Source organism: Oncorhynchus mykiss, chromosome 15, assembly GCF_057628025.1.
Source record: "Oncorhynchus mykiss isolate SJ-2025 chromosome 15, ASM5762802v1, whole genome shotgun sequence".
NCBI classification, from domain to species: domain Eukaryota; kingdom Metazoa; phylum Chordata; class Actinopteri; order Salmoniformes; family Salmonidae; genus Oncorhynchus; species Oncorhynchus mykiss.
Genome location: NC_143036.1, coordinates 39502427 through 39520262, shown reverse-complemented (window position 1 = coordinate 39520262; position 17836 = coordinate 39502427). Strand labels below are relative to the sequence as shown.

Genomic DNA, 17836 nt, shown 5'->3' with positions numbered 1-17836 from the left:
TATGCATCTCTGGGGATACTCAGGAAATCTTTACTGAAGTACCTTAAAGTGTGTAGGTGCTACACCATATTTAATTATCATGAAGTGATACATATGTATGACATTGATACTGGGCACCCCCCCCACAGGTTGAATATGTTCACGAGTTCCAGGATGTTGATCTAGCCAGGTTTATTCCAAAGGAAGTTGACAACACCGGAATAACTGTTGCTGCAATCGACAGATTCACAGCCAAATCAAAGCCAACAAAGGAAACGAATGGTGAGTGTTTGAAATTATTCTGCCAATAAAATTAATGGAAGCCACATCATCCTTGATCTCTTTTTTTCAAAGCATTTATTTCTATCCCAATGTGTTTTCCATAACATACCTGTCTTTAAACCTCTTTCGATCACACAATTGGCCCTCAGCCTTTAAAGGGGCAATCCGAGAGACTTGTTTCTGTAAACAGCTGATAAACTCAAATTCGCAGACATACAGTGCCTTGCGAAAGTATTCGGCCCCCTTGAACTTTGCGACCTTTTGCCACATTTCAGGCTTCAAACATAAAGATATAAAACTGTATTTTTTTGTGAAGAATCAACAATAAGTGGGACACAATCATGAAGTGGAACGACATTTATTGGATATTTCAAACATTTTTAACAAATCAAAAACTGAAAAATTGGGCGTGCAAAATTATTCAGCCCCCTTAAGTTAATACTTTGTAGCGCCACCTTTTGCTGCGATTACAGCTGTAAGTCGCTTGGGGTATGTCTCTATCAGTTTTGCACATCGAGAGACTGAAATTCCTCCTTGCAAAACAGTTCAAGCTCAGTGAGGTTGGATGGAGAGCATTTGTGAACAGCAGTTTTCAGTTCTTTCCACAGATTCTCGATTGGATTCAGGTCTGGACTTTGACTTGGCCATTCTAACACCTGGATATGTTTATTTTTGAACCATTCCATTGTAGATTTTGCTTTATGTTTTGGATCATTAGTTATTTAGGTCAACATTGGATCATTCAGAGATCCTCACTGAACTTCTGGAGAGAGTTTGCTGCACTGAAAGTAAAGGGGCTGAATAATTTTGCACGCCCAATTTTTCAGTTTTTGAATTGTTAAAAAAGTTAGAAATATCCAATAAATGTCGTTCCACTTCATGATTGTGTCCCACTTGTTGTTGATTCTTCACAAAAAAATACAGTTTTATATCTTTATGTTTGAAGCCTGAAATGTGGCAAAAGGTCACAAAGTTCAAGGGGGCCGAATACTTTCGCAAGTCACTGTAAATGTTTTGTTCCCTGAATCGGTTCCAACCCCTGGTTAAAACTATAATTTTGATATCATGGATGGTCAGTCCTTGCATCCATAGCGCTGTATGATTTTGAGTGAATTCCAGCCCAATCCCATAGCTTTTTACTGAAATGGACAGGGAGAACGCTTCGTTTCAACTGAGGATTTCCCCTTTAATCTATACGGTGTTTGTAAGCAATGTAATTATAAACAATTGAGTAAAACAAGCTTATATTTTGGGTTCTGATGGGGTATGACAGTTGAATTAACTGTCATACCCCACCATGAGGAATTTATAAGTTATATTATTCAGGAATCAATGGCTATATTAAAAGTCCAAAAAGATAAATTCTAATCCCAGGTGCCCCTTGCACAAAGTTGAATGACTCCCTTGCCACGTCACCTGCCATTACAATTCCGTTCATGGGTCACAGCACAGATGCTGATGCCTTTGACTGAGGAGATGTGATGTTCTGAACCTGTGCCTTGCACCATCTCCCAGATGACCAGCTGAACGGTGCTTGCGGAGGTGTGGAGGAGAACGGGCACGATGGGGAAGACGAGACTCTCGACGACAAGGAAGCAGAGCCCGTGCCTGTGGACGAGAACCTTTTCACCGGCGAGGACCTGGACGAACTGGATGAGGAACTCAACACACTGGACCTGGATGACTGACAATGATGACTTCTAGTAGAACAGTGCCTCATGGACTATGAATATGAGATGTCTAAAACAGATTCACAATAAAATATCCTGATGCTCACATCTTGTTGCTGCTGCTGTTTCTTTTCCCCCTCAGTGGTCCTGATTGCGAAAAGAGTGAAAAGGATTTGAGAGGGGGTACATCTTGAATCGGGTTCATGTGAAATCACCAGTTCTTTCTGGCTGTCCTGAATCCTGTACATAGAACCCAAAATCAATCTAATAAACATCCTCCTGACTTGTATTATTAGACCATACCATGACAGATTGTGCAACTCCTTTTGAGCAGGTACAACAGGGACGTAGGGTTGTAGTGTAAAAAACTGATTGAATAACAGATTAAGAGCAATTCCATATTCATGCAATTATTTTACACTTTTGGGATCTACATATATTGAGTTTTACAGAATAAAGACCCATGACGTAGAGACCATGAGGAATGCATCCTGGGCCCGGTTTCCTGACAGCGATGGAGTTTAAGGTTTATGAGTGTTTTTAACGATGCGTCTTTCCTACAAAGACCGACAATGTTACATGCATTTGCCAAACACCACGCAAAGAGAATGTTCGCTAAGTGTGTTGATATTGATAGGAGCGAAAGAAAGGCAAACATTGCTCTCGGGTCAGCTTTATCCATTCATCTTACCTTAACATTAGAATTATTCCACAATACTGACAATTAATCAGAAAAATCTCACCAAGGAATGCAAATATTGAGGCAGCTTATTCTAATGCTTAACCTATAATACACTAAATAAAGATTTTGCACTTTGCACACATGAAATATTGAGGCATTACAGACAGCCTACAATTAGCAAAATTGAACATGGTTGGATGAACATGACATTTATAAAGTATTCTGACCCCTTGACTTTTTCCACATTCCGTTACGTTACAGCCTTATTCTAAAATGGATTACATAGTTTTTTTCCCTCAATGACAAAGCATACACTTTTTGTTTTATTTTAGCAAATGTATTTAACTTATGCCATTTATATAAGTATTCAGACCCTTTACCACTTTGTTGAAGCACCTTTTGCAACGATACAGCCTCGGGTCTTGAGTATGACGCGACAAGCTTGGTACACCTTTATTTGAGGAGTTTCTCCCATTCTCTGAAGATCCTCTCAAGCTGTCAGGTTGGATGGAGAGTGTCGCTGCACAGCTATTTTCAGGTCTCCAGAGATGTTCGATCGGGTTCAAGTTCGGCCTCTGGCTGGGCCACTCAAGGACATTGAGATTTGTCCCGAAGCCACTCCCTCCTTCACCCCAGTCTGAGGTCCTGAGTTCTCTGGAACATATTTTCATCAATGGTCTCTGTACTTTGCTCTGTTCATCTTCAACCCATTCTTGACTAGTCTCCAAGGCCCTGCCACTGAAAAACATCCCCACCGCATGATGCTACCACCACCATGCTTTATCTTGTTAAGCCTATGGGTTCCCCTACAGCAACTACACCCCCCCTTTCAGCTGAAACGGTGGCGCAGGGAATGCAAAAATATTCGTAGAAATATTTAACCTCCACACATTAACAAGTCCAATACCTCAAATGAAAGATAAACACCTTGTTTATCTACCCAGCGTGTCAGATTTTTAAAAATGTTTTACGGCGAAAACACAGCATATATTTATGTTAGACCACCACCAAAACAAAGAAAAAACGTAGCCATTTTGTACCACAAAAGATAAAATGACAAAAGCAGGATTTAAAAAAAAATCATTCACTAACCTCTTGAAAATCTTCATCAGATGACAGTCATATGACATGTTACACAGTACATTTATGTTTTGTTCGATAATATGCATTTTATATCCATAAATCTCGGTTTACATTGATGCCATGTTCAGAAAATTCTCCAAAATGTCCGGAGGAATTATAGAAAGCTACACCAGATAACAGAAATACTCATCATAAACTTTGACTAAAGATACATGTTCTACATATAATTAAAAAGATACACTGGTTCTTAATGCAACCGCTGTGTCACATTTTTTTTTAACGTAACGGAAAAAGCCTAACATTGCAATAATCTGAGACGGCGCTCAGACGTAACAATATTTCTCCGCTATGTTGGAATCAACAGAAATACAAAATTACAACATACAGTGCCTTGCGAAAGTATTCGGCCCCCTTGAACTTTGCGACCTTTTGCCACATTTCAGGCTTCAAACATAAAGATATAAAACTGTATTTTTTTGTGAAGAATCAACAACAAGTGGGACACAATCATGAAGTGGAACGACATTTATTGGATATTTCAAACTTTTTTAACAAATCAAAAACTGAAAAATTGGGCGTGCAAAATTATTCAGCCCCTTTACTTTCAGTGCAGCAAACTCTCTCCAGAAGTTCCGTGAGGATCTCTGAATGATCCAATGTTGACCTAAATGACTAATGATGATAAATACAATCCACCTGTGTGTAATCAAGTCTCCGTATAAATGCACCTGCACTGTGATAGTCTCAGAGGTCCGTTAAAAGTGCAGAGAGCATCATGAAGAACAAGGAACACACCAGGCAGGTCCGAGATACTGTTGCGAAGAAGTTTAAAGCCGGATTTGGATACAAAAAGATTTCCCAAGCTTTAAACATCCCAAGGAGCACTGTGCAAGCGATAATATTGAAATGGAAGGAGTATCAGACCACTGCAAATCTACCAAGATCTGGCTGTCCCTCTAAACTTTCAGCTCATACAAGGAGAAGACTGATCAGAGATGCAGCCAAGAGGCCCATGATCACTCTGGATGAACTGCAGAGATCTACAGCTGAGGTGGGAGACTCTGTCCATAGGACAACAATCAGTCGTATATTGCACAAATCTGACCTTTATGGAAGAGTGGCAAGAAGAAAGCCATTTCTTAAAGATATCCATAAAAAGTGTTGTTTAAAGTTTGCCACAAGCCACCTGGGAGACACACCAAACATGTGGAAGAAGGTGCTCTGGTCAGATGAAATCAACAACGTTATGTTTGGCGTAAAAGCAACACAGCTCATCACCCTGAACACATCATCCCCACTGTCAAATATGGTGGTGGCAGCATCATGGTTTGGGCCTGCTTTTCTTCAGCAGGGACAGGGAAGATGGTTAAAATTGATGGGAAGATGGATGGAGCCAAATACAGGACCATTCTGGAAGAAAACCTGATGGAGTCTGCAAAAGACCTGAGACTGGGACAGAGATTTGTCTTCCAACAAGACAATGATCCAAAACATAAAGCAAAATCTACAATGGAATGGTTCAAAAATAAACATATCCAGGTGTTAGAATGGCCAAGTCAAAGTCCAGACCTGAATCCAATCGAGAATCTGTGGAAAGAACTGAAAACTGCTGTTCACAAATGCTCTCCATCCAACCTCACTGAGCTCGAGCTGTTTTGCAAGGAGGAATGGGAAAAAATGTCAGTCTCTCGATGTGCAAAACTGATAGAGACATACCCCAAGCGACTTACAGCTGTAATCGCAGCAAAAGGTGGCGCTACAAAGTATTAACTTAAGGAGGCTGAATAATTTTGCACACCCAATTTTTCAGTTTTTGATTTGTTAAAAAAGTTTGAAATATCCAATAAATGTCTTTCCACTTCATGATTGTGTCCCACTTGTTGTTGATTCTTCACAAAAAAATACAGTTTTATATCTTTATGTTTGAAGCCTGAAATGTGGCAAAAAGTCGCAAAGTTCAAGGGGGCCGAATACTTTCGCAAGGCACTGTATTTTCATCAGAGACAGACAACAGTTAGAGACAGGGAAAGGTGGGATCAGACCTGCATGTAATGCATTTTGTGCTGTGGGTAGATGGTACTAGACCGGCCTATGGCACGGCAACAAACGTTTGATATGCTATGATACAGTATGTTTGAAAGGAAGAAGTCAGATCAGGGATCAATGCAATTAAACACCTAGACAGGATGAAACTTAACAACAGAAGTGGATGTAGTTGCCTTCCTGGTTTGAGAAACAATCTGTCCTCTCTAATCCCTTTGTCTCCATCTGAACCTAATCCCTGGAGGCTTGTTTGTCTTTTTCTTCTTCTTTTCCTAAAAAGTGCATTTCAATTATCATGGCTGGCCCACTAATAAAAGTCTCCCACAAGCATGGCTTGCTTGTGCACATATGGAGCACAAGCAATACTTTTATTTTCACATAAGGTGAAGTGATTTGTCAGCTGAGGAAAGGCACCTGCAGTAGACCCAGGTTCTGGCTCACTCACACTGCTAACATGTGTAGAGGTTCACAAGGATGCTAACAAGTGCACCCTTGTGCCTCATGGTCAATGGGCAATATCAATGATGTTCAGGTCATATCACGGAGTCTACGTTTATATTCACATTTGTGGCATGTGGGGTCTACTTTGACAAACATAAAGCAATGATAAATCATAACGCTGTAGTGCTGGGGTTGTGTTGGGAATATTTATGCACGTATGGGAGCTGTAGGGGTTGCATTACCAGTAATGTACAACTTGTTACATTACCCGTTCTGGGTTGAGCTCCTCAGCCAGTCTTTTTGCCTCATTAATGGCCTCATCCAGTTGGGCTTGTGGGTCCTTCTCTTGGTTGAGCTCCTCAGCAAGGCGTTCTGCCTTTTTAATAGCCTCATCCAGTTGGTCTTGGGGGTCCTCAGAGGCCATACCATCTCAAAAGAAACATAAAAGAGAACTTCCAATCCTAACACATTCCTTCACATAGTAACCTCCCCCGTCTATGAGAAAAGCTGCATGTCATTGATAGCATGTGTGTTTTACTATGTCCTGCAGATCACTAAAGGTCTTCATCCTCCTCCACACAGACTGACTGATCTACAAATCACTTTGCATAACAAATACATATATATTATTACTTGCAGATCAGTCAGTCTGTCACCATTTACCAACAAAGCACTATTAGTCTGTCACTTCCTTGTTCATGTTGTTCTATGGCATGTGTGCAACTCCTGTCCTTAAAGTCTACAGTGTCTACATGTTTTGATAAATTTAGATCATTGACTAGTTAGGACCTCCTCTCACCTGATTGTCTGTCTTAACAAGATTTCATCAACTCCTTTACGTACCTCCTAGGGTGCCTCTCTCCTTCTTCCAAGGAGAAGTCACAATATGAATACAGATTAAATGGCAATGTGTATTTCTTTGAAGATGCAAAGAGGAAAAAGGGGAATATATAGCCTAATGTATAGGTGGCTAAAATAATAAGTGAGAATGATATCCAAATATACGCAAATAATGCAACAAACATATCCACACATTCTATGTTGTGTATGCAACTTTCTTTATTCACCTTAGTTACGTAACTGTTACGTAATTTCGCACTGACGGTAATTTGAACACAAGAAAGTTTCTAGTGAAAAGGTGCTTACACTCAGAGCCATGTATTCACACTTAGCCACCCTAGCCTTGGTTGGCCAACAAAATGTAAGACTACAATAACTGCATATGTTTCCCCAAATGTTATACGAAAAATAAATATATTTTGGTATTGATGGACAATGGCAAGGCTGCCATTGTATTTTCAGTTACATTCTGGTCAATCAAAATGGTTTACTCATTTGTTTTTTAAGAAATACATGGAACTACAACCGAATAAAACACCATTAGCCGTCATGCATTGCATTCAATGCATTCAATCTATACTGAAAAATCTGTTCTGAAAAATCGAAAACAGTACATATAGGCATACAACCACAATGTTTTAATAGGGATTCAAAAATACAAAATATCTATATATTCATAACGTAAAATAATAAATAATGAAATACAGGCGATCGCGTATATGGTTGTTGCAAAGGCTTGTGTGCCTACTGGTTAAATTCATATATGTACAAAATGTATTTCAGCAGATTTTGTGCGTTTTTGTGCATTTTTGTGTGGTTCAATTTGTTCGAAAATACACTAAGTAGCACATCAATTTGTGTTTTTTCGAACGAATTGAACCACACAAAAATGCACAAAATCTTTTGAAATACATTTTGTACATATCTGCGCGAATTGAATGTGAGGCTGGGCTGAGGCTTCAGGCTAGTTAGATTTAATGCCATATTCCTGTCAAACCTTCTCAGATCTCTGAAGTGCACAGGGCGTTAGGGTTGAAGTTTCACATTGGGATTGGGTCAGTACAGCAGGAATGATACCTTGCCTAGCTGCCGCTACATAACATAGGCCTTACACAACAGATTCCTCTGCTGGACATGGATCATGTTACAACTGATCTGATAGTGAAAACCAAACTCTATAAATAAATGATATGGTTTTATAAATTTTTGTCAAATTCTAATAGACAAGAGAACATTTGAAAAGGATGGCACTGGCCATATATGAATACAACAAAAGGCTAAAGAGCAGGAAAACTATAATTAAAAATCATTATTGGGTTAAATAAATAAATAAAACAAATATGTGGGGTAAAACTGATACATACATTCCCAGAGAATTAGAAAATAGCATTTCAACATCATTGGTGAACACACACAAGTAGAAAGAACCCCTTTTGAGTTTGTCCTACTACCACCTTGAGTTTGAGTTTATTATCACTAGTAGCATGAGTAAAACATGTCACATTTTCATTAAAACGAATACAATAGATGTTTGATTGATATAACATAGATGGTTGATAGAAACAACGTTGAAAAGGCTGTCATTGTACTTTTTTCTTTCAAATGTTCCAATAAAGGTGTAAGGGAATGACGTCTGATGTCGTAAATCCCAACATCCGGGAATCTGAGTAAACACGGCTTCTGGCATGCGAAGTTGTTCCTCGGCGCTTCGACCAGCCGGTAAGTGAAGGGGAGGCAAATGGAGGTCTGCGCGGAAACATTTTAGCAATCAATCTTCTATCTAAAGTCGTTTTGGATCCACACCGACACATAATTTATGTGAAGACAGTTGTTTTGCACATATAATAATTTATGGATTCACTGTTTCTTAATTTTTTGGGGAGAAATTCTCATTGACCTTTTTTAGAGAGAAAACCAGGTGACTCGTCTTTAGTTGATGATCAGTCAAAACATTAAACCAATATGTACGCCTGTGCGAGTTGTGAAAGTAATGATAACGTTACATATAAGTTGTCATAGTATAATGTTGATTAGGTACGTGGGCCTGCTGAACTTGTACTTATTTTTGACTTAGGAACTGCTGTAACGCAATTGTGCACACTGAATGGCAAGTAACGTGGTTGAAGTGTTTTTTAATTTATTTTTTAAACCAGCTCTTGGAAAATAACTTTACTTGTCACCTAAGCTAGGTAGCTAGTTTTAGCTATGCCAGCGCTCGTTAGTTAGCTAATGAGCTTTCTTTGTAAATTCAAGGTCATGCAGAAATAAGTACCAAAGACTGTTTCTGAAATACGAAGGGCTTCATTTGGCTATGTGCATTGGGGTGGGTATAATTTGTGGATCGTTCCAGCAGGATCTGTTCCAAAAACTTCATAAATAACAAGGTTGCCAACAAACAACGCATACAAAGTTATATAGCGGCCGGATTATAGATCGGGTAGGGAGGGGGCTATTTCATTAGGTTTTTCACTTACCATGTTTATTTAAAAAAAAACTAGTAAAAACTAGCTCTGTAACTAGTAGCTTGCTATGTACAATGTGGTACTGCCCACATCTGACTTGTAAAGTTGGTCAGTTGTGATGTACATGTGATTGTTGTCCCCCTGCGAATCAATTAACAAATGTTTTTTTGGGGAGGTGGTGCGTTTGTAATCAAGTTGATGTTATGGAAGTTGCATCATTTAATGTTACTGTTTTTCAATGTACAGGTCCGTTCTGGATCCACTGCCTTATACAGACCCCTCTCTGCGTCTGTGCTTTACCAACCGGATGTCAGGAGAGGTGAGTGTCTACCTGCGCCTTTACCCTTTAGTTCCCTTTCCTCCAGGAACAACAACTTATATGGTGCTACCTTTCAAGATTTTTTTCCTTAGGTAAAATATTGCAGATAGAAATGTTACATAAGAAAACAACCCTCTGCCTCTCTTCTAAATGATACTGAACCCCTCTGCAATGATCTGAATGTTGTCTTAATCTTACATGTTTGTCAATTTGGTCATTTTAGTCCCCCCCCCCCCCAAAAAAAATATATGATTTAAATTGAAAAAAGAATTTAAAAAATGATTTAAATTAAAAAAATATATATATTTTTTGCTCCCTGGTTAGTACTGCCTTTGTGCCACAGAGCACCTTTTTCCAGGTAGCACTGAGGGGTTTCCAGACTATCGCTGTGAGCAGAGACATTGACACAGCAGCCAAGTTCATTGGCGCTAGAGTTGCCACAGCTGGAGTTGCCGGTTCTGGTGCTGGAATCGGGACTGTGTTCGGCAGCCTTATCATCGGATATGCAAGGTAAATATTGCCATTAGTAGATATGGTGCCTTACTATATACCCTCAACAATGTGCATCTTTGCTGATTTTTCTCATATGCTTTTTTGACATGTTTAGGAAAATGGTTAACAATTGCTATGGCTGCAAGTCTCTCCCACAGCTTTGATTCATGGATCTAACAAACTTGTTTTTCTCCCCAGGAACCCCTCCCTAAAACAGCAGCTTTTCTCTTACGCTATCCTGGGATTTGTCCTCTCTGAAGCCATGGGTCTGTTCTGCTTGATGGTTGCTTTCCTGATCCTGTTTGCAATGTAAATATGTCTTCTGCAGATGGTGATCATGATTTTGAAACTACAGCTGTGACTACCTATTTTACTCGAGCAACCAAAATTGTTCCGTGTTGGTCATGAAATTGTACATTTTCCAAGTTTTTGTTGAAGGATGACAAAACAGAAGGCATGTATTGTAAAGATGTTACCAATTACAGAATTAGAATTGCATGTATTTCACTATTTAAAATGTGAGTTATTTTGTATATTTCCTTGCAAAACACTTTCAAAGGAACACCAGATTTTGGATTAAGATGTATTTCTCTATAGTGTGTGCCCTTGAGCTCAAAACAAAGCATATAGTTATGTTAACTGCAGGTTGGTTGTAATCAAGTGAGTTTAAGTAAATTACACTACTTTTGGTTATCATGTGTTTCTTAATTGCAATAAATCAACTTTCACCGGTGTAATACAATTTCCTCTATTGCTGTTCCATGAAGATAAATGGTCAACATGTTTCTGCTTTAGATTTATTTTTGGGGCTTTTGGAACTTCCATTTGATGTATGTTAAAGTTGCCCAGAGATGCTGATCTTGGGTCAGTTTTGCATTAGGATTGGGGAAGTTGATATGAGATCTTTATCTAGGGGAAAATGTATTCTGACGCCATACATTCCTCTCGATCTTGGAAAATATTTTAGATTTGAGATTTAGTTCAACTGCTGGATTGCATCTCTTTGTAGTGAGGTAGATCACAAACTTGCATTTTGAGATTATAAACTTCTTGAGCGCTATTTTAATAGCGGTAAGTAAATTTCTCACAGCGGTTAGATCCTGTGCAGAGACATGAGCACTAGGCTTACTCCCTGTGACACAAGTGCCTGGGCTTTTGATTTGACCCCGTGTAGACGGTGCTATACTGCACCGCTGTAACTCTGTGTTGTGTGTGGTTGATTGAGACTATAAACGTGGACTTTGGAGATCAGGTAGTTTTAATCAAACAGAACTCACTCTCTGCATCCTGCATCCAAAAGGAAATAAAACATTGGTAGAGCACGTATGTTCTGAGAATCGTCGCCTCTTTCTCTCTCAGTGCATCAAAATTATTTTTGAATACAAAAATTAATACACTCTCTCCTTATTATACATAACATATTTTACATAGATAAAACCACATACCTGCATCCAAAAGGAAATAAAACATTTGTAGAGCACGTATGTTCTGAGAATCGTCGCCTCTTTCTACAACAGATGCACAATAGGATGGACTGGGATCATTCGAGGAGCTAGCCATCGTTCACACATACAATAGCCTGCTAATACCGTAGCTAGCTATTAACCACATGTTGAATTCAGAATGTTGATATCATCCTAAAAAGTACAATTACAAGTGCATCTTAACAATACCATCCACTTATGAGTAACCTCTAAATATACATCATTATCCATGAACAAAACTATGACTTTGTGTATGACTTTGTACTTAAAATAATCACATTTTTCTGAAGACAGAAAAAGCGTGGCTACCTCTCTCAGTGCATCAAAATTATTTGAGCACGAGCACGCAGGGCAAAACGTAAGTACACACTCCCCTTCTCCCAGGATGCAGGCATGCATAACAAAACAACACAAAATATTAATATATGAACCTGGTTAAATTCACATAGTACTTTAACAACTGTTACACCCGCATTATCACTTGCATTGCTTTGTAGTACTGGGATAGCCTTTGTTGGAGCATACCTGTTGGCTTTGGCTTGTCACAAAGGAGGATGCTGTAAGACAGGGAAGGGGGGATTAATGCAACTGGCTGTATGTGAGTGGACGGCGAGCTGTGCTGATAAATGGCTTTGGACCTGTCTGATCATGACCCCCCCGGCTATGACCATTATTCTTCAACCGCTCAGCCCATTCACACTTCCAAAAACGAACTGCTTCGGCTCCCATCCTGATTTTTAACTGTTTTTGTTTAATTACTTATATGCTTTGTATGTATTTCAGCTCTTAGCTGTCAACTACAGCCTACATGTGTAATAAAACGACTGCTATTATGGTATTATGGCACAAGGCCTGGGCTTTATCTGGCTATCCTGCTCATGATCCTACAAGATCGAGTTGGTAGCACACACCTTCCATAGGTATTTTGCATTTCTGTTAATCTTCCTGGGGTCCAGCAAAATGAAGGCAGTTATACAACTTTTTTTAAACATTACAATGCACACAACAGATTTCACGCCATATTAAGTGTGTGCACCTCAGCCCTCTACTCTACCACATATCTACAACACAAAATCAATGTGTATGTGTGTATGACCCGTGGCACAGGAAGTAGTGCTCTTGCCTCCGCATTGCATTGCAGGCTTATGGATCCTCTCCTTCTCACATGGTGGAATTAACTGTTTTGCTGCTGATGGTCCACGCTTTCCGGGATCCTTGGGACTTCCCAACTCTGACGTTACTCCGTCGAAATTGACATTTAAAATGGGTAGGGACATCCCAAGGATCCCAGATTGTACTAACCCTGCCCCATCCTATTCTGAGCAGCGTCACATGGTAACCATGGTAACACTTTGGCCTAAAATTGAGTGTGATGGTCACGTGATATCACAAGATGGCGACTTCGTTATAGATGGATACGGTGATGTGGTGTAAGTACAATGTGTTGGGCTCAACTATATTGTCTATATGCATCGGATAGAGTACATATTGGCTTTATCCCCAATGCAGATAAATGAATGTTTGCATCTACGCCTGTTCGCGATCTTTGTATTTGTTTATTTTTGCCATGAAGTCGGCGGCTCTAGCGTAGCGGTGACTCACAGTGTGAGCAAACGCGTTAACGTTAAGTAGTTAACGCTAGCTAGCCTGGCTCTGTTATTGTAGTAGAAACGGTTTATACAGTTTAACATTTTCTTGTTGCTATATGTTTTCTCGCAAATTAATATGTATTCACTGTATTCCCATTATCAGCTTTCTAAACTGCGGTGGAAATTGTCATCTATTGCGCATCAGTTAAAGCACCAAGAATGGCTCTAAATGTCTATGGTAAGTTAAGTTAAGCTAGCAAACTGTTCGCTTCTGTCAGTTTGATACATTTCTAGTTCCAATACCAGCTCTAACGTCATCTTCCAAGTAATGCATTTGACAGATATGCAAATGTTATGCCATCAAAATGTGGTCAGTGTTTGGCTATCCAGCTACCTTTTTTGGCCTTGTCGGGAGGCCTGTATAGAGTTCTTTCGCGCGAGATGAAAACAACGTATTTTGCGTCATGAGATTTGTAGATACGATGTTGGCTAGCTAACTAACAGTTTAGTCTAGTCATTATTAGCGTTACAGCCTTTTAGGTCATGTCAAAACCTCTTGATCACCAGAGGGCATCACAAGGTGTTGAATGACACACTTTGTCAGCTTGTCTGTGATGATTGGCAAAGGACCCTTGTCAAGAGCTGGAATAGTAGACTACAGGCTATTGCCGTGTTTTTTTGTTGTTGCATCAAACAAAAAATATTGGCAATTTAGCAACAATGAAAGGGGGATGTTATACAGGGGTAGGCATTGACATGTCTGTCACTTTTGGTCCGACTGGGAAAGGGAGAGAAAATGCATAAATAAGTTAGGGGACAGGAAATGTATTGCATTTCAAGTTTAAGATAGAGCTGACATCCAGGCTGTGGGGGATGAAACGGGAAGCTCTGTGCTTCCGACAGATCCAGTGTATTCTGTTGGAACATGCATGCCATAGTCCTTTCAGGATGTGGGTTGTGGTTAAAAAGCAGAGTCTGCAGCAGTCTGTAGTGCATTCGTTTTTTGAAGGTCAGAACATCCTTGAAGTAGCCTAATTCAAATCTTTGGCAGTAGTAAGTAGTAGCTATCTTTTGAAGGTATCCTAGGCAATGGTATTTACCCAAACTGCATGTGCTACAGTAGTGGTACGGTTTAGTATAGAACAGTGGTAATTTTTTGTAAGGATGTGTTGCTATGAGTGGAGACAGAGCGACCATATCAACAATGCCAGACGTGTTAGAAGAGTTTTGTGTTCTGCCTCTTTTTTATGTTTATGCTTCCTACACTGCTATGTGGCTGAGGCATTAAAGGAGAGCATAACTGTCTCTTGAACTCTGCTCTACGAGTTAAATGACAACAAAATGGTGCATTACTGCCAGTTCACCACCAACATGGATGGATGTGCGTAGGCTATGTCATAACTCCATGGCCAGATACTGCGTCTTGGTGCCAGCTGCACCTCCATTTTAGCGAGATGCGCTGCGCTGAAAAAAGTGTAATATGAAAAGTCAATTCCATGCCCCCATAAAACAGTTTGGTTTGTCACCATGATGTATAAATGTTTTAATGTATGCATGCTCTTACTTCTCTTGTACAATAAGTGTAAGCTAATATTAATGCTAGATTTATTGTGAATGTGCATAAAATCCACTGCATTAGTTTGGTATTGTTGATTAGGCTAGTCTCAAAGTATCTTGCGTGTAGCCTAAAATGAGTAACCTATATTATTCTCAAAGGCAATTCAGATGTGCTAAAGGCCCGCTAGTGTAATAACATTTTTTGTAAAAAATATGATGTCTGTGTTACTGAATCTGTTCACTTGCTGTCGATGTAGCAAATCAAATTTGTCAGGGTGGCTTAATCAGCACAGTTTAAGTGTAGTGTGATACAATGGCCACCTGGAGGCACTGTAAATCAGGAAACAAAGATTTTTGTTAGTCTGTCAATGTTGATAAATAAAAATAAATATATATATATATATATATGTGTATGTTCTTCCTTCCTCAGACCATGATGAATACAGACCACCAGTGTGGAAATCTTACCGTGAGTATAAATGTATTCTAATGATTAAAATATTGTAGGGAGCACTGTAATCATGATGTTTTACTGACTGTGTTCTGTTTTTGCACCAGTGTATCAGCTCCAGCAGGAGGCACCACATCCACGGCGATTGACCTGCACCTGTGAGGTAAGCAAACAGATAGCTGAAATTTGTCTCTATTCTCTATTCTCTATTCTATTTGTAATAGATTCTCAACCTTAATATAATATTATTAAACAAAATGCTTCCAATATGACAATTTTATATGAACTGAAAACAATTTACTGCAACACTTGATGAACTGTGACAATATAGGTCTGCACAGGACTCATTTCTTCATCCTGCTCCCGCAGCTTTTTTATACCGCACCCACCACTTCCTCCTGTTTTTTTGGTGAACTCCCACCTGCTCCTGCAACAACTGGTCCCACCCAACAGCAGTTCCAAAATGTTATTTTAGGCTTAGCTAACTTGGGAGCCCTGGTCCCAGCAATTTTGCCACCCTAGGCAATATCAAAATGCACAACAGCCAAATAAATAGGTTAAATGATATTCTCACATGGCAAATTTTTCATGTTAGGCTACCGGTAGGCTATTATTGGGCTACATATCAGCCAATAGGCTAGGGGTAAATTGAAAGAGATCCAGAGTTGGAGAGAAGTAGAATAGATTGGGTACTTGACTTGAGCTACATTTTGCATAATTTTTAGGAGTGGGACGATTTTCAGGCGGAGACGTGTTAATGTAGTAAACTACACTCACCGGCCAGTTAGCAGGTACACCCACCTAGTACTGGGTCGGACCCCCACCCTTTGTCTCCAGAACAGCCTGAGTTCTTCAGTGTATTAAACTAGGTGTCGGAAACATTTCACAGGGATGTTGGTCCATGCTGACACAATGGCATCATGCAGTTGCTGCAGAATGGATGCCAGTACATTCATGCAGCGAACAACCCGTTCCATCTCATCCCAAAGATGCTCTATTGGGTTGAGGTCTGGGGAGTGCGCTGGCTACTCAAATAAACTGAACATGCTGTCATGCTGCTGCTTCTTATTTTTAGCTAATAGGAGTGGAACACTGTTCACACCCCTCTTGTTGGGGAAGGTAAAATGTTGCAATTTTAACCTAATTTCGTGCAATTCGACACATTTTGCATGGGGCAGAGATTTTTTGTTGCTGTTTTTTAAAGCTAATTTTCTGTAATTCTATGGGTTCTTCCACACCTTTTGGTTGTTTATATGATACCAGGTAAACGCGTACGTATTGACCCCGTTATGGATCCGGTCCAGAGTCCGCCAGTTGATTATGGAGGTCCGAGATAGACACTGTCATGCTAGAAAAACTCGGGAGGGTGGCAGTTTGGCCGGCAGCGACGATCATACCACGCTCAAAGTTGCTTAGGTCACTAGTTTTGCCCATTCTAATGTTCAATCAAACAGTAACTGGATGCTTGTCTGCCTACTTTATATAGCAAGCCACAGCCACGTGACTCACTGTCTGTAGGAGCGATCCATTTTCATGACCTGGGTGTTGTACCTAATAAACTGTTTGAGTGTTTTTACGTTTGTCATTTAGCAGACTCTTATCCAGAGTGACTTAGTTATAGCTCATATTTAGGAAGTTTCAGAATCGCAGAACTAAATTGTATGTAATTGTGGCAGATGCTCAAATGTTCTAGGAGGAGATTAGGGCTTGGCGTATTTAAAGTTATATCTGTATGGATTCACATACCAGTATAGTTTTTTACAATACTGTCTATAATGGTATTTTAAAGGTGCAATATGCAGAAATTGCTCCACCATTTCCTGGTTGCTAAAATTCGAATAGTTCTCCTATTTTCAATTTGTGTGACAAAACAAGCGGCCATTGTACATCTAAACCGCTGTGAAATACAGTATTTTCCATAACCAAACATTTTTAAGATTGTGTAAAAGACACAACTAAACTTAAAAACATGAAGCATAGAAATAGTGCACCGAGAACAGAAATGGCGCCGGAGAGGAAGGCAGACATTTTACATGTCCCCAACCGATTTGTGTTTTTTTTGTTTGTTTTTGCCTGGTTTGTAACTCATTTTTAAAACTTACTTTGTACATAATGTTGCCGCTACCGTCTCTTATGACCGAAAATAACTTCTAGACATCAGGACTGCGAATACTTACCACGGACTAGCAGAATCCTTTTTTCCCTTTTACAAGTCTGATGAGCTCGATGCGAAGGATATACTGCTTTCTCGGGAGGCCCTGATCCCTGTGATTTGCGGAGAAAAAGGGGCTGAAGGGCGGGCTGCCTTCTGAGAATTCGTAGGCGATCGAATAAACCACTTGCAAACGTGCATTCTTTGGGGCATAAAATCGATGACCTACGCAGAAGATTAAACTACCAATGGGACATTTAAAACTGTATCTTATGCTTCACGGAGTCGTGGCTGAACGACGACACTTAAC

At 39.8% G+C, this 17836-nt stretch overlaps 3 protein-coding genes across 6 annotated transcripts in view; all 3 read left to right on the top strand.

Moving 5' to 3' along the window:
* The window catches only part of LOC110490043 (zinc finger CCCH domain-containing protein 15), a 28272-nt gene extending 26235 nt beyond the window's left edge, over positions 1-2037 (top strand). Inside the window, exons 9-10 of the mRNA XM_021563143.3 lie at positions 129-261; positions 1777-2037. Coding sequence (XP_021418818.1) covers positions 129-261; positions 1777-1949 — 306 coding nt within the window. The 3' untranslated portion in view covers positions 1950-2037. The remainder of the gene's footprint in view (positions 1-128; positions 262-1776) is intronic.
* A 6597-nt stretch (positions 2038-8634) lies between these two features.
* Positions 8635-11030, top strand: LOC110490042 (ATP synthase F(0) complex subunit C1, mitochondrial). 2 transcript variants are annotated; one of them, XM_021563142.3, is made up of 4 exons: positions 8635-8739; positions 9729-9801; positions 10126-10311; positions 10492-11030. In XM_021563142.3, exons 1-4 carry the CDS (start codon positions 8706-8708, stop codon positions 10604-10606), a joined length of 408 nt encoding a protein of 135 aa, XP_021418817.1. In that variant the 5' UTR covers positions 8635-8705; the 3' UTR covers positions 10607-11030. The 2 variants fall into 2 exon arrangements, with proteins under 2 accessions (XP_021418817.1, XP_090056150.1); XM_090200024.1 differs by having other exon boundaries at positions 8636-8739; positions 10145-10311.
* Positions 11031-13124: 2094 nt separating this feature from the next.
* LOC110490041 (N-chimaerin) overlaps positions 13125-17836 on the top strand; it is a 69470-nt gene continuing 64758 nt past the window's right edge. For 2 of the 3 annotated variants that reach the window (XR_002468646.3, XM_021563139.3), the window contains exons 1-4: positions 13125-13207; positions 13530-13604; positions 15354-15392; positions 15482-15537. Coding sequence is in view for 2 of the 3 variants with exons in the window: in XM_021563139.3 (XP_021418814.1) it covers positions 13586-13604; positions 15354-15392; positions 15482-15537 (114 nt within the window). In the remaining variant the exon portion in view is untranslated. The remainder of the gene's footprint in view (positions 13208-13529; positions 13605-15353; positions 15393-15481; positions 15538-17836) is intronic. The other variant, XM_021563141.3, reaches the window with a different exon arrangement.

Excerpts from the sequence above, each read along its gene's own strand:
- LOC110490042 (XM_021563142.3), top strand. The coding sequence starts at position 8,706 with ATGCGAAGTTGTTCCTCGGCGCTTCGACCAGCCG. Across the intron at positions 9,802-10,125 it reads CCAACCGGATGTCAGGAGAG|TACTGCCTTTGTGCCACAGA; the intron begins GTGAGTGTCTAC and ends CTCCCTGGTTAG. Across the intron at positions 10,312-10,491 it reads CTTATCATCGGATATGCAAG|GAACCCCTCCCTAAAACAGC; the intron begins GTAAATATTGCC and ends TTTTCTCCCCAG.